Source organism: Rhinolophus sinicus, linkage group LG05 (genome assembly GCF_036562045.2).
Source record: "Rhinolophus sinicus isolate RSC01 linkage group LG05, ASM3656204v1, whole genome shotgun sequence".
NCBI classification, from domain to species: domain Eukaryota; kingdom Metazoa; phylum Chordata; class Mammalia; order Chiroptera; family Rhinolophidae; genus Rhinolophus; species Rhinolophus sinicus.
The window spans coordinates 80,649,696-80,664,100 of NC_133755.1; the positions used below are offsets into that span (position 1 = coordinate 80,649,696).

Genomic DNA, 14,405 nt, shown 5'->3' on the forward strand with positions numbered 1-14,405 from the left:
AAGAAATAACCACCCAGAAACTCAGACCTGAAGATAAGCTCTGCCCCCTGAATCCTGACTACCTGAGGCTCTGTGTCAGGACGGGGATGAGGACCAAATAAAGTCATGCATGTGAAGCACCTGGTACAATGCCTGGCCCCAAAGCTGAGTAACTGACAACAAACAGCTCATGTCACTATGGTGGGCTCACTGAGTACCCCACAATGTTGTCAGCCATTTACAAGTAAGAACTCACAAGACCCCTGATGAGGTAAGGAAAATAGTTACTCCCTTCCTCTACCTTACTCTGCCACTCCATCCCATCACAGTCTAATTTCTTCTTATGAATTATAAATAATAATAATAATAAACCCAATTTTTGTCATGTCTAGATGGGAAAATGGGAGAAGGCATTGACTCCTCCACTGGAGTAGGAGACAATCCACCCCAGCCCCTAACTCTGCCCGTAGGGCTTCCCTAGCGCCTCAGGAAAAAGCATGGGAAAGCAATACTTCCACCAGAGTTTATTCCTCAGAGATGATCACCAGCGACTCAGCACCTTCTGTGGCACGTGGGGCCCCCAGAAGGGCCTTTAACTTCCCTCCCCAGATTATGTTCACCCCAGAAATAAGCCTCGGACAATAACTTGGTTACAAAATATTCCCAGCAATGAGTTCCCCCAAGTTGCTAAGGTTTACATGGAGGGGGAGGGGTACTAGGAAATTCAAAGAACTGGATGGAGAAATCATAAGATACAGAAAAATCTGGAGGCTTTGAGGATGTTGGAGGGGCACTGCAGTATCACTACAAGTATGACTCTGTCTCACTCGGCATAGAAGTTGTAGAATCCTGCCTCTAGGAAATGTGCCGACCTGCTGAAGAAATAAAAAGAACATAATAAGCCTTCAAACCCCCTTACCCCATCATTTGTCTCTATAACCATCATGCCAGAGCTTTTAATACAGTGACACTGAAAATTCTGGAGCCACCTTCAGCCTCCTCCCCCTAGACACTCCCTTGGTTAGAAGAGAAGGCTTGGCTCTCGTCTTTCCTGCTCCTAATCCCAACAACGGCGGCTTAAACACGCTCTTGGCTAGATCCTGGGTAGCTCACCCCTACTATAAGCATGTTCAGCTGAACCCAATGCTGACCCCCTCCAACTTCACCCCTCCCAAAGCACCAGTAGGCAAACAGACCAACAGAGATGTTACCTTCCGGATAATTGGCCCCAGGGAGGGAAGTATAGCCTAGGAGAGGAAAATGTTTGATTAGAGGACAGTCTTTGTGGATAAAAGTAGCTGGCGTTATTCACAGCAAATGGGGTAGCATTGGGAAAACCGATCACAAACAGAACGTGAGCAGAGACTGGGAGTGAGAGTGGCGCTGGGAGCTCAGGAGGGTCACTCACCAGAGGAGCCAGCTCTCTGACAGCTGAGCAACCCGAGACAGAAGATGATGAAGCCCAGGCCCAGAGTCACCGCAGCCACAGAAACCTTCACTATCTGCTCCGGGGACAGCCCAGGTGCTGCAAAAACACAAACTTACTAGAACCGATCTCTGTCGCTCATTCCCAGAACAACTTAATTTATTGCGACCTCCACCCAGCAGATGCAAAGGTGCTTAATTCCAACCCCAAGGGTCTAGCTCACACCAACCCCTCCTCAAAACCCCCATGCTGTGAATCTCTACTCCTAGAGTAACCCCAAGGGACCACTCTCCCTAGAGTTAGCGCCTCCCTCTTAATACAGCAGGACCTCTCAAGGGACCCTATTGTCTTCCTTCACCCAAAATACAAGGATTCCATGGTGACAATGTTTGCTCCCTCACTTGCTCTATCTGAGCACTTTCCTATTAAAACATCTTTTCTAACGTCCAGTGGTTCTGTTCCATGAGCTCTGCGTCTTATGTGTCTTAATGTGTCTCCTACCTGTCCACATCCAGATTTCCCATGTGTCCTCCCAGAGACTGTCTCCATCCCCTTCACAGCCCCCCGCCCTTCCCAGAGCTGGTCCTACTCTAACTCCTGTCCCACCTGGACCCCTTTCCCATGCTAAAATGAACATTCCACCAGCAAAGGAAACCGCCTGTGAGGGTGTGAAGGAGACTTTCCCAGGAGAGCTCAGGTGAGCCAGCGCGCTCCACTCCGCTCCTCAGGCCCTTCTCAGCTGCCCAGCCAGACACCACCCTCCCCACAGGGGGAAGTTTGGTCTCAGCAGCCAGTCTGGGATTCTGTTCACTGACCCTTTTCAGACACCCTTCCTCTTCTTCCTTTCTTCTTCTTCTCTTTCCCAAAAATCCCCAAATCTGTGTGCACTTCTCTCAGTTCCTTTAACTCCTTCTCATCCTGGTGACTGCTTCCTTGTTCACTAGCCCTGAGCATGCAAGCACAGTGTCTAGCAGCTATGGCTTTTGCTCCCTGATAGAGCAGCCCACATTCAGTATCGCCCCCACACCAAGAGAGAGTCCTTTTTCTTCTGCAACCTTCTTTATTTCTCTAATTCCCACTTCTGACCTGACAACAGAATAGCTGAAATCTGGGGCTCCTGGAATATTGCATCATAATTTGGGGTTCTGAAATGTACATCCTCTTTTCAGAACAGTCCTGCTTCCTTGCAGCCCTCAGACAAGCACACCACATCACCCACACTACCATGGCAACAAGGACACCAGAGAACTTTCCGTTCCTGTATCCCCGTGCCCCGTCTCCCGTCACAAACCGTCCATGCATTCCTTCAGACCCACTTCTCATTCTCACCCTCTCCCTCTCTACCGTATACCGCGGACCTCTCCACATCTCACTCCCTTTGCCAAAGTACTGCTGTTCTTTTCCACCACCCGCTTGCAATGGCTCTGCTTTGGCCCTAATCCTCCGGCCTGCCATGCCCTTACTCCAGTCCTGACGGATGGGCTCTGCAGCCCCAACGTGCTCCACCATGCAGGTGTAGGTATCCCAGAAGGACGGGGTGGTGGCTAAGTGGGAGAGGGTCTGGTACGTCCAGTCTCCATTGGGCTGGGCAATCTTTTGGGCACTGCCCTGAGGAAGGACAAGCTGCCCATTCTTCCACCACGTGATGGTCACGTCCGCTGGATAGAAGCCCCACACGTAGCAGGCCAGCATCACGGGCTCCCTCGTGTTAAAAGGAGTGGTTTTGGCTACTTGCACAGATGGTGGCCCTGCATAGGAGGAAAACGTGGTCACAAAGGAGGGCTTTTCCTCCAACCTGACTTTTTTCCTACTTCAATTCTTCATGGATTGTGCCAACTTCCCCTCCCCACCCCCACCCGACGCCACCACACATCCCTTTGAAAATAGGGAATTAGAATTTACTCCTGCTTCACTCTTCCTTTTCTCCCATTCCTTCACTGCCCCTTCCTTTCTTTTCCTCCAAAATTATGTTTGATCAAAATAAGCAGAAGCTGAGTCTGAACTGCAAGCTGTTTCAGGAATCACTGTATTTATTTCAAGCACATAAGCTAAGAGTTGTCTGGAGTTGCAAGTTGGGGTTTATGTAAAGGTAGAAAGACTTCTGTCCTCAAATCTTGTTAACAAATTAATTTGCTAAATAAAGTTTTTTTCCTCAGATAGTTTAAGGAAACAAGCCTAACTCAGGGCTCTCTTAAATTTGGATTAGCGTAGTCCAAATTAATGAGATTGTTAATACTGCCATTTTTTACTAGTTTATTCCCCTAGGTGACCCTCTTGCTTGCCTCTGTCTTTGCTTTTCAAAGAAAATCTTAAATAAAAATCCAAGAAATTGTGTTAAAATGCAGATTCCCTAGCCTGCATCCCCAGATATTTTCGTTTAATGGATCTGAAGGGCTTGTGTTTGTAACAAGCACCTTCCCCAGGCAATTCAGAGAATGGTGGTTCAGAAATCACATCTCAGGACACACTACTTTGTCCTGTGGAGATCTTCAAGCTTTCCTCTACCAATCTCAAGGCATTCTCAATACAAGCGGTAAGGGTGAGGGAGCATATACATCAGAGGCTCTCCAAATATTCCTATGTCTAGGCCCATCCCAGACCTAGAATATCAGAACCCAGCATAAAAAGACATGCGTACTTGGGCAACACCCAAGTTATTCTGGTTATTCTGACACAGCCCTGGTTGAACTGTGAGCTGCACCCTGGGATGCCCTGGAGGAAACATGCGGACCCTCCCCACCAGGGCTCCTCTCTGGCTCACACGTCCCCTCCTCCTCTTTATTCCTGCTCCACCCCCACCAACCACCTTGTTTCCCCTTGGGGTCAACCCACCCTCTTTCTACATCCAGGTCCATGCATTTTCTCCTTCTTTTCTGCCCAAATCTCAACCCCCTTGCCTGCTAAGGAATCTTCCCTGGCCTCTCTTCTCTTCCCGTGCTTCCTCTCAGCCCCTTACCCCTCCCTCCTTACGTGTCCTGTGGGTCAGTGATCCCCAGAAGGGCTCTGTGTATGTGGTACAGTCCTGCATCCCCTGAGATAAACGCTGGATCAGGTCTCTGTGGCTGTTGAGGTAATTTGACAGGACAGTGGCCAAGCCATGCAGTGTCCCAAATTCACAAGGGGCCATTTGGTGCTCGTTTGGATCCCAGCAGGTCAGCAAATCTTTGTTGAAGGAGATGCAATAGGTGAAATCCTGTGCAGTCCCATTGTCATCCAACAGACAGGTGCTTTCCACATGGGCCACAAAGCCCCCTGCAGGAGCCAGAGAGGGGACAGGTCAGAGGCCAGGCTCAGCTACACCGTGGGGCATAGTTTCCCACCTCGGGCAGCATCTGCTAACCCAGCTCATGTACTGGGGTCCCTGAGAGCCCCGATTAACAGACTAGCTGGCAGTAGCAAGATATGGTTAGATCCTGTTTTATGGAAGGTAGCCCGAGATTATTTACGTGTTTAAACACAGCGATTTACCCAGGACAAGGCCTTTAATAAGGCCACATTATTGAGTGGGAATGGGGGTAAAGGGAAAGAGTCAGCTTTGCTTCGTGCTGGATATACTAGTAACTATTCACCCCACTTATACTTGTGAGGCAGTCACTACGTGCCAGGCACTGCGCTAGGAGCTGGGAGGGCAGCAAACAAGGCAGACGGCCTACATTCCAGCAGGAGATCCATATTACACAAATAATCACACAGCTTCATTACTATTAAAATTGCTACAAAGGCACAGTATAAGTGCTATAAGAGTATATCATAGTCTGGGGTGTCCAAATCCAGTAACAAAACTGAACATTCTCAGCCTACAACAGGAGCAGAGCAAAGGAAGGCCCAGGAAGAAATGTCCTTACCGGCCCCGGTGCAGCCCAGGCTGAGGCCCAGCAGCAGCCGCAGGAGTGTGGTCATGATCTGCTCTGGAGAGACACAGGGAATTCGGTCCCCTGGACCAGCTCTTCCAGGGGCCTCGTGTCCTCACCTGCCCCAGAAACCCCAGCCTGGGTAGATGCTCTCCAGACCCTGAGCAGATCCTGGTATTGCCCGGGTCTCTTGAGTAAATGAGTGATTTGGAGCTACCCAGCCCCTAGATCCTAAACTTGTTCCTACCGGCCCATCTAAGTCGAGTCCCAAACTGAGGGTTGTCAGATTGGCTGGGTAGCCGGGGCAAACATAGACGAATTATAGAGTGCCTCAGCCTAGCGTCATCAGTTGCTAGGTAAATGTCATCCTGTCCTAGGCTTTAAACCACTGGTCTCTTCCTTAACTCTTCCTTGTAGACAACCAGTCTGTAGGTAGAGTTCCCTGGGTCAGTAGAGATAATGCTCCCAGTATTCCCAGGATGCGGACTGCCCAGGATTTAACTGTTTCCTCTCACTGTCCTTCCCAAAGATTGGGCCTAGATAACCTCTTTTGTTCCTTAAAGGGAGGTTTCTTAGGAAGATATTACATAACCCTTGGTCTGCCCTGTCACCCAGAAGACAGAGGACACAGGGCCTTCTGGGGCAGGTGGCAGAGGCGGGGCTGCTGAGAAGGAAGGAGGCGCAGGGAGAGTGCAGGATTCTCTCTGGCCCAAAGCAAGACAGCAGAATAAGGAAAGCAGTTCCACCTTAGAGGGCAGGGACACAGGCCTGCAAATCCCTCCCTGGGCCTCCTGCGCTTCTTTTGTTCCAGCCAGTGGACCTTCATTTCCTCCTTTCTGCTTTCTGGAGCCTGAGCCATGTCAGGACAGACTGCAGGGTAACTCCACTTAAACCCCTTGCTAAATAGCTGGTGATGGGCCAGTGCCCAAAGCTCACCTGTCTCCCCCAAATTCGAAACTCCCCTATATGTTTCCCTCATTGGTCCCATCTGACCGAGGGCAGGTCCCTATAGTATGAAGCCACTAGAACAATAAGATAGTAAAGCTTCCCTACTTCTCTCCCCCTGGAAAAGACAGAGTTAAAAGAAAGGATTAAGAGGGAGCCCCTTATCTCCACACTTATCTGTCCTCACCCACAGTCCCTGACCCTAAGAAATTTCTGATCCTTATGAAGAAAAGTGGAAGGGGGGGAAAAAAGCACATGCATCAAAAGTAAATACAAAGATGAATATCAGAAACAAAAGACGTGTTTTGTATAATTGAGCTTAACTGAAGCTGTGCCCATGTTTCCCAGCCGCCCGCACTCTCAACCCCACCGTGGTTATAAGATTGGTCTACACTCTGATTCCTCTAATGGACCATCAAGTGGGTTGGAATAAGCAGAAAAGGGGGTGGGGAGTCCAAAATTTGTTAAACTTCTACTTTGTGACAGATCCTACGCTGGGTATGCTGTCTCATTGAATCATAAAAGGCCTGTTAATTGTCCTCATTTTACAGTTTTGAAAACAGGTCCAAAGATAAACACCCCCGGGCTAGACACACACACACACACACACACACACACACACACACACACTTAGGCATGCCCAAACACTCGCTACCTCCTGGGACTGAGATGACCCACATACAGGTAGCTAGTGGTGGCTTCCACTGAGCACAGGAGAAAGGGAAGAGCCATCCCATCCACCCAAGTCTTACCTTTCCTGTTCTCAGAATTCCTTCTGCTCTTAGAACCTTTCACTTTCTCTTTCAACAGTTTCAAACTGAATTCTCCTACACACACACACACACACACACACACACACACACACACACACACGCTTCCCCCTTATACCCTCCTCCACCCCTAGGTGGGAGGGAGACTAACCTTGCAGGAAGTAGGTCTTGGGATCGTTTCCAAGGTTTACAAAGCCTGCCCTGGCACAGGCATGCCCACTGTGTGGTCCTGTGCCCGCACCGGTGTGGGCCTCCGCCAGCGTGCTGAGGCTGAGTGGAGTTTCCTCTCGTGCCTAGGTCTCTGCTCTGGCAGCCAAAGGAGATGTGAAACCCTCAGTAAGGCAGCGGCAGGAAATGTAGATTTCACTTCTCCATTAATGAGAAGACTGAGGGTGATTTTTAGAACAAAGCCGGACAGAAAAATCCTGAGACCTGTGCTCAGCGAAGCGGTTTCTTCCCTTCTCTCTTCCTCTTAACCCGACTTCTTTTTTTTCTTTTTTTCTTTTTTTTTTTTTTTGTACAGACTTGGCTCTATCCTCCACCTCCAGGGAACCCAAAAGAATATTTCAACTGCCCTGTCCATTGTTGGTGATATGATAACTATTTACATAGCACTAGGACTGAAGAAGTTAGAGAACACCAGCCAGCTTCCCACATGCTGTTCCAATTTTACTGCCACTATGCAAGGGCCCAAAGAGTGAGTCCTCCCAGCTCCCTCTGCCTCTCCTGGCCTGGCCACCACATGCCAGAAGCGGACTGACCACCGTGTTTATGTGCAAAGCACTAACGGGATAGCCAGAGCTAGGAGATATGGACTCTGCCCCATGTCATTTGTCATTCGCTTACAGGTCAGTTGGGGAGTGAGAATAAACATCTCTAAAGAAAAGAATTTATGTGCAAGTGAGTAGGCAAAAAAGCCAGTGGACTTAAAATAGAAAAGAGAAATCATTGTGTGCATGGTGGACAGGGGGTCCTGCCCGTGTAGGGAGCCTGGAGCCTTCACTACTGTGCTGGATTCATGTCAGAGAAGAAGAAGGCGGTTGGCATCGCAGACCTGGCATACAGCTCCATGAGCTTGGCGATATTGTGAGGTGCTGTGGGAGGTCTACCAGGAGCCCGAGCCGGCTAAAACAAAAATGAACTGCGATAACACCACTGGTACTGCACACTGAAGGAAGTCACAAATGGGGTCTCATGCTTTTCCTGAGAGTGTGGCCATAATAATAAATCTCTTCTAGGTACTTCCTAACATCGCTCCTTACGAGTTCTCAGGTTACTTTTCTGGACAGATGGTTTTAACTCATGCTTCCCCTTTATAAACTCAAAAATTGCTCAACCCATCAAACATTTGTAATCTAAAACCAGTAGCACGAGACCACATTTCTGACTTCCTTCAATGTCTCTTCAAAACTACACACGCCTGCACCCTGCCAGGATTACATCACTCTCTCCGCTCTGTCCCACCTCACCCCGCCCACCTCACCCCTCTCCTCCCTCCCTCTATTCTCTGTCAGGATTCACTGCGCTAGACCCCCGACTTCTGGGGTACGTTGCTGTCACCAGTTCACCATCCTTCTATCCTGCAGCCCAATTACTTGGAACTACTAGAGGATATTCTACCTGATCAGCTGCCACTCTCTTGAAGAATGTTATTATCTTCCATCTTCATCGTGAGAAAATGGAGGCAGAGGGAATTGCCCAGATTTACCCAAATACTAAGTAAAAAACCATAACTTTAACTCAGATTTATGATTCTAAGTTCTATACTCCTAATTATTTATTTTTTAAAAATCGTTGAAAATTGCCAACCATTTATAATAGTAATAAAAACCATAATATATTTAGAAATTAAAATAAAAGTGTAAGAACTTTATGGGAAAAAAGAAAACTTTATTAAATTACATAAATGAATACCTCAAGAAGTGAAGAGGCATAATTTTCATGGATGGGGCATCCTACATAATGAAAAAGTCAATTTCCCCCCATATCTCTAACCAAAATGATGTCCCAACCAAAATCATAGCAGGATTTGGGGATAATTTGACAAGCTGATTCTAAAGTGTATATGGAAATAAAATCCATGGGTTTCTTAGACAATTTTGATAAAGAAAAGCAAAGTGAGTTTTTTTGGGGGGAGGTGAGGTGGTAAAGAAGTAATGAAAATGAGCCCTACCAAATATGAAGACATTAAAAAGCCATAATTAAAACAGTATGAACTTACAAACCAATGGAATTGAATAATCCAGAGACAAACCCATGCATCGAGGGGAACTTGGTATAAAGTCCCTGGAAATAAATGGAATATTTGGTAAATGGTATTAAGATCGATTTACTAGTTGGAGGGAAAAAGTTGTACCCTTACACCACGTAGAAAAATTCCAGATCAATAAAGATCTAAATATGAAAGGAAAACCATAACATTAATAGAACAGCATAGTGGAATATCATACATGGCCAGATTAATATAAGGAAAAGCTTTTTACCCAAAATTATTTATCAGAAAAGAGGGGACTACGTTATACATAAGTCCTTAGGATTTTTTCTTTCCAAATTAAGGCCCCTCTCTCAAAGCTGTTTGGAGACATTACATTATCCTAAAATATCTCAATTAACAAATCCATGAGAATTACAATAAAATTGTTTTTATGGAATGTGAACGTGGAAACAGCGATAGGCCCATATTAATATATCAGATTACAAACTGTGATTTTTACATTAGTGAGTTGGTAGCTAAATAAAGGTAGTTTGACTATTTGACTTTTACATCCTTAAAATTTTATATGTTAAAACTGGTCAACAACTTTTAAAATATCCTTACTGAGAAAATGGAGTATTACCTTATCCCTTGATATTCTAGCAAAAATTGTAACTTTACTGCCTTGCAGTTGGAAAGAATTTCCTAAGATCATAAAAGCACAAACCACAAAGGTTTTGACTGTCAAAATTAAATAATTCTACTCAGGAAGGAACAAATTTAACTGATGAGCAGCAAACTGGAAGAAGGCATTTGAAATATTTATACTGGAATAAGATTAGTATATAGACTATATTAGAAATCCCCATGAATTTACAAGAAAAAGACAAGAAAATTCAATTTTTAGAACAGACAAAAGGTATGAATCAGCAATTCACAGAGAGAGACCCCTGCAAAAAGATGCCCGGCCTCACGAGTAATGTGGGAAAGGCAAATTAAAACGAGATACTACTTTACACCCACCAAATTGCCAATATTTGAAAGTCAAATAATTTCAAGTTTTAGTGATGGTAAATGAAAATGAGAACTACTTTGCTATGTTGGTAGGGGTGTAAACTGTGATCCCTGAATTATAGAAATTACAAAGTAGTGGGATAAAAATAATTAACATATGAAACAAGGCAGGATATCCTTGAGAGTAAATTCTGGGTTGAAAGCTTCTAAGACTTGTGTGCTAAGTCTTGGAAGAGTTCAATAAAGACTAATTAGGGCTGCAGGATTAGGGATAGGTTCACGGAAGAGGTTTCGATGAATCTATAGTGTTGAATCTATAGTCTTGGTTTAAGACGGGAACAAGCAGGTTTCCTCCATGCCATCTGGCCTGACCCCCAGGAATGCTTGAAAGTCCTCTGAGGCTACTTCGGAGTTGGATATATCTACTAAAAAGATAGATGACTTACTTTCATCATCTGAATCAAATCCAAAGAATGTCTGACTTTTCTTTTGTGCAAGGGTTGCCAAACCGATGTTTCCAAATTCCGGTCAAAATGGCACAGTAGGTAAACGCTGTGCTTACCTTCTCTCATGGCCACATCAAAATTACAACTAAACTACAAAACAACTGTAATTGAGAAGAGTCTAAAATCTTGCTGAACCGAAGCCCTACAACTAAGGACATGCAGAAGAAGCTACCTCGAGACTGGTAGGAGGGGCAGAGACGTGGAATGGGCTGGTCTTGCACCCGCATGTGACCATTAAAAATCAGGAGAGATATCTTGGCTGTGGAGGTCCTCCCACCCCTGGAGGAGTGAGAGGTCCCAGCCCCACTCTAACTCAGGGTTCCAGTGCCAGGGAGAGAATTATGGGGACTTCCTGCATAATTTCTGGTTGTGAAAACCAGTGGAGATTGTGGCTGAGAGAGACTGAGGGTGGCTGGAGAACCAGCCACTTCTCTTAAAGGGGCCACACAAGGACTTACTCTGAGCTCCAGTGCTGGGCAGCAGCTAGAAAGGCAGCAGGGACATATGGTGGGGAACTGAGTTGTCTGGCTTCGGGACGGGGGCTGAAGTGGCAGCTTTCTCCTGGACGGAGGAACTGTTTGAGGCCATCGTTTCTTTGCTCAGCCCTCCCCTCCCCAGTGTGCAGTTGCAGGCGGCCGCCATATCTGAATCTCCACCATTCATTCACCATGCCCTCCTGATTTGAGACCCCTCCCCGCACAACTTTCAGGCACAACAACTCCGCTTCCACTGGCTTTTTCATACAAACAACCTGTCTTAGCTCATGCTACAGACTTTCCTAGGGGCTTTCAAAGTTTTGTGGAACCCAGACAAGCAGCATCTGGCTTGAGCATGTCCTATACCTCTAGCTGAGCAGCCCTAAGCTCAGCACTAGTGACAGCTAGTGACAGCCAGCCTTGGTTCTCAGATTGGCCTCTCAAGGTGCTTCCAAGCACAGCACAGGCAGCAGCCATCTGCAGATTGCTTTGTGGCTCCTGTAGGTGGCCCCAGGTGGAGCACAGGCTGTGGCTGAACTTGACCTGCAGTGGATCCCCTCCAAGGCGGTCCTGGGGTTGGTACCCCCAGTGGCCAGCTTCAAAACAAGCTGGAGCATCACCCAGCCACCTCCAAGAAAGACACACCCAAGGGGCAGATCGGGCAGGCACCAGAGCCTTGGTGAGGCAGATCCTGCTCTGTAGGATCAGCCCCTGCACAGCAGCTCCTCCACTGTAGTCACAGCCACTCCTCACAACCAGTGAGCCTGAGGGTCAATCCCTCCCACTGATGTGCAAATAGCAACTAAGGCTCAACTACAAGGGGAGGGCACACACAATCCACAAAAGGGACACACCTGGAGTGCGTGGCTCAGGTGATCAGGAGGACTGTGCTACTGAGCCCCACAGCACACCTACTACATAAGGCCACTCTACTGAGACCGGAAGACTAGCAACCTTACCTAAGACACAGAAACAAACACAGAGAGGCAGCCAAAATGGGGAGACAAAGAAACATCTCCCAAATAACAGAACAGAACAAAGCTTCAGAAAAAGAACTAAAAATGGAGACAAGCAATCTACCAGATGCACAGTTTCAAACACTGGTTATAAGGTTGCTCAATGATCTCAGGGAGAATTTCAACAAAGAGATAGGAAACATAAAAATGGAGATAGAAAACATGAAACAGAACTAGTTCAGAAATGAAGAATACGTTACAGGGAATCAATAGTAGATTAGATGAAATAGAGGATCGAATGAACCAGTGATGTAGAAAATAAGGCAGAAGAAAACACCCAACCTGAACAGCAAAAAGAAAAAAGAATCCAAAAAATTGAGGAGAGTTTAAGGGGCCTCCAGGACAATATCAAGTGTACCAACATTCACATTATGGGGGTACCAGAAGGAGAAGAGAGAAAGCAAGGAATTGAAACCTATTTGAAGAAATAATGACAGAAAACTTCCCTAACCTGGTGAAGGAAATAGACATACAAGCCCAGGGAGCACAGAGTGTCCCAAACAAGATGAACCCAAAGAGGCCCACAACAAGACACATCATAATTAAAATGCCAAAGTTTAAAGACAAAGAGAGAATCTTAAAAGCAGAAAAAGCAGTTACCTACAAGGCACCCCCATAAGACTGTAGATGATGTCTCAACAGAAACTTTGCAGGCAAGAAGGGAATGTTCAAAGTGATGAAAAACAAGGATCTACGACCAACACTACTCTACCCAGCAAAGCTATCATTTAGAATTGAAAGACAGATAAAGAGCTTCCCAGACAAGAAAAAGCTAAAGGAGTTCATCGCCACCAAATCAGTATTATAAGGAATGTTAGAGGGACTTCTTTAAGACGAAAAAAAAGTAAAAAATGTGAATAATAAAATGGCAAAAACTACATACCTATCAACAATTACTTTCAATGGAAATGGATTAAATGGTCCAATCAAAAGATAGCGGGGCTGAATGAATAAGAAAGCAAGATCTTTACATATGCTGCCTCCAAGAGACTCACTTCAGGTGGAAAGACATACACAGACTGAAAGTAAAGGAATGGAAAAAGATATTTCATGACAATGGAAACAAACAAGCAAAGAAAAACCTGGGGTAGCAATACTTATACTAGACAAAATAGACTTTAAAACAAAGGCTATAACAAGAAACAAAGGAAGACCTAGTAATCCCATTTCTGGATATTTATCTGAACAAACCCAAAATGCTACTTCGAGGGGATGTGCTCATCCACATGTTCATTGAAGCATTATTTACATAAGCCAAGATGTGGAGGCAACCTGGGTGTGTGTCCCTGAATGGATGAATGGATAAAGAAGAGGTGGTACATATATACAATGGAATATTACTCAGCCATAAAAAAGAAGGAAACCTTGCCGTATGCAATAACATGGATTGACCTAGAGGGTACTGTGTTGAATATAATAAGTCAGACAGTGAAAACCAAATGTCATATGATTTCACTTATAAGTGGAATCTAAAACAACAAAATAAACAAACAAATGAAACAGGAACAAACTTATATAGAGAGGACATTTTGATGGTTGCCAGATGAGAGAGTGGTTAGGGGTGAGTGAAAAGGGGACGGGATTAAGAAGTACAAATTGTTAGTTACACAGTAGTCATGGGAATGTAGGGTAAAGCATAAGGACTATAGTCAATAATATCGTAATAACTATGTAGGGTATCAGATGGGTACTAGATCTATTGGGGTGATAGATGGGGGGGGATTGGAGACGGGGGAAAAGGTGAAGGTATTAAGAAATACAAACTGGTAGTTACAAAATAGTCATGGGATATAAAGTATAGGGAATATAATCAATTATATGGTAATAACTATGCATAGTGCCAGGTGGGTACTAGTCAGGGGGATCACTTCCTAAATTATATAAATATCTAACCACTATGCTGTACACTTGAAACTAATATAAAATAATATTGAATGTCAACTCTAATTGAAAAAATCTAAAAGGAGGGGAAAGATCAATAGCGTGGTACAGCATCAGATGGTTGCTAGACTTATCATGGTGATCACTTCTTTAGCATAGGGAATATAATCAATAATATGGTAATAACTCTATATTGTGTTAGGTGGGTACTGTTGAATAACTGTGATGTATACCTGAAACTAATATAATTTTGTATGTTAGCTATATTTTAATAAAAAACTTTAAAAATACAAAAACAAAAAGAGGGGAACAAATGGAGCAGAATAAAGAAGGTATTCCGGTGAAAG

General features: G+C 45.3%; 1 protein-coding gene across 5 annotated transcripts; it reads right to left on the bottom strand.

Moving 5' to 3' along the window:
- Window positions 1–488: 488 nt before the first annotated feature.
- LOC109450997 (HLA class II histocompatibility antigen, DM beta chain) lies at window positions 489–7,291 on the bottom strand. Of its 5 annotated transcripts, none has more exons than XM_019738845.2 (7): window positions 7,123–7,291; window positions 5,251–5,313; window positions 4,376–4,657; window positions 2,869–3,153; window positions 1,388–1,504; window positions 1,191–1,226; window positions 489–854 (listed from the first exon to the last, which is right to left on the bottom strand). In XM_019738845.2, exons 2-7 carry the CDS (start codon window positions 5,303–5,305, stop codon window positions 835–837), a joined length of 795 nt encoding a protein of 264 aa, XP_019594404.2. In that variant the 5' UTR covers window positions 5,306–5,313; window positions 7,123–7,291; the 3' UTR covers window positions 489–834. The 5 variants fall into 5 exon arrangements, with proteins under 5 accessions (XP_019594404.2, XP_074188851.1, XP_019594403.2 ...); XM_074332750.1 differs by having other exon boundaries at window positions 5,251–5,340; XM_019738844.2 differs by having other exon boundaries at window positions 5,251–5,375; window positions 7,123–7,290.
- Window positions 7,292–14,405: the final 7,114 nt, after the last annotated feature.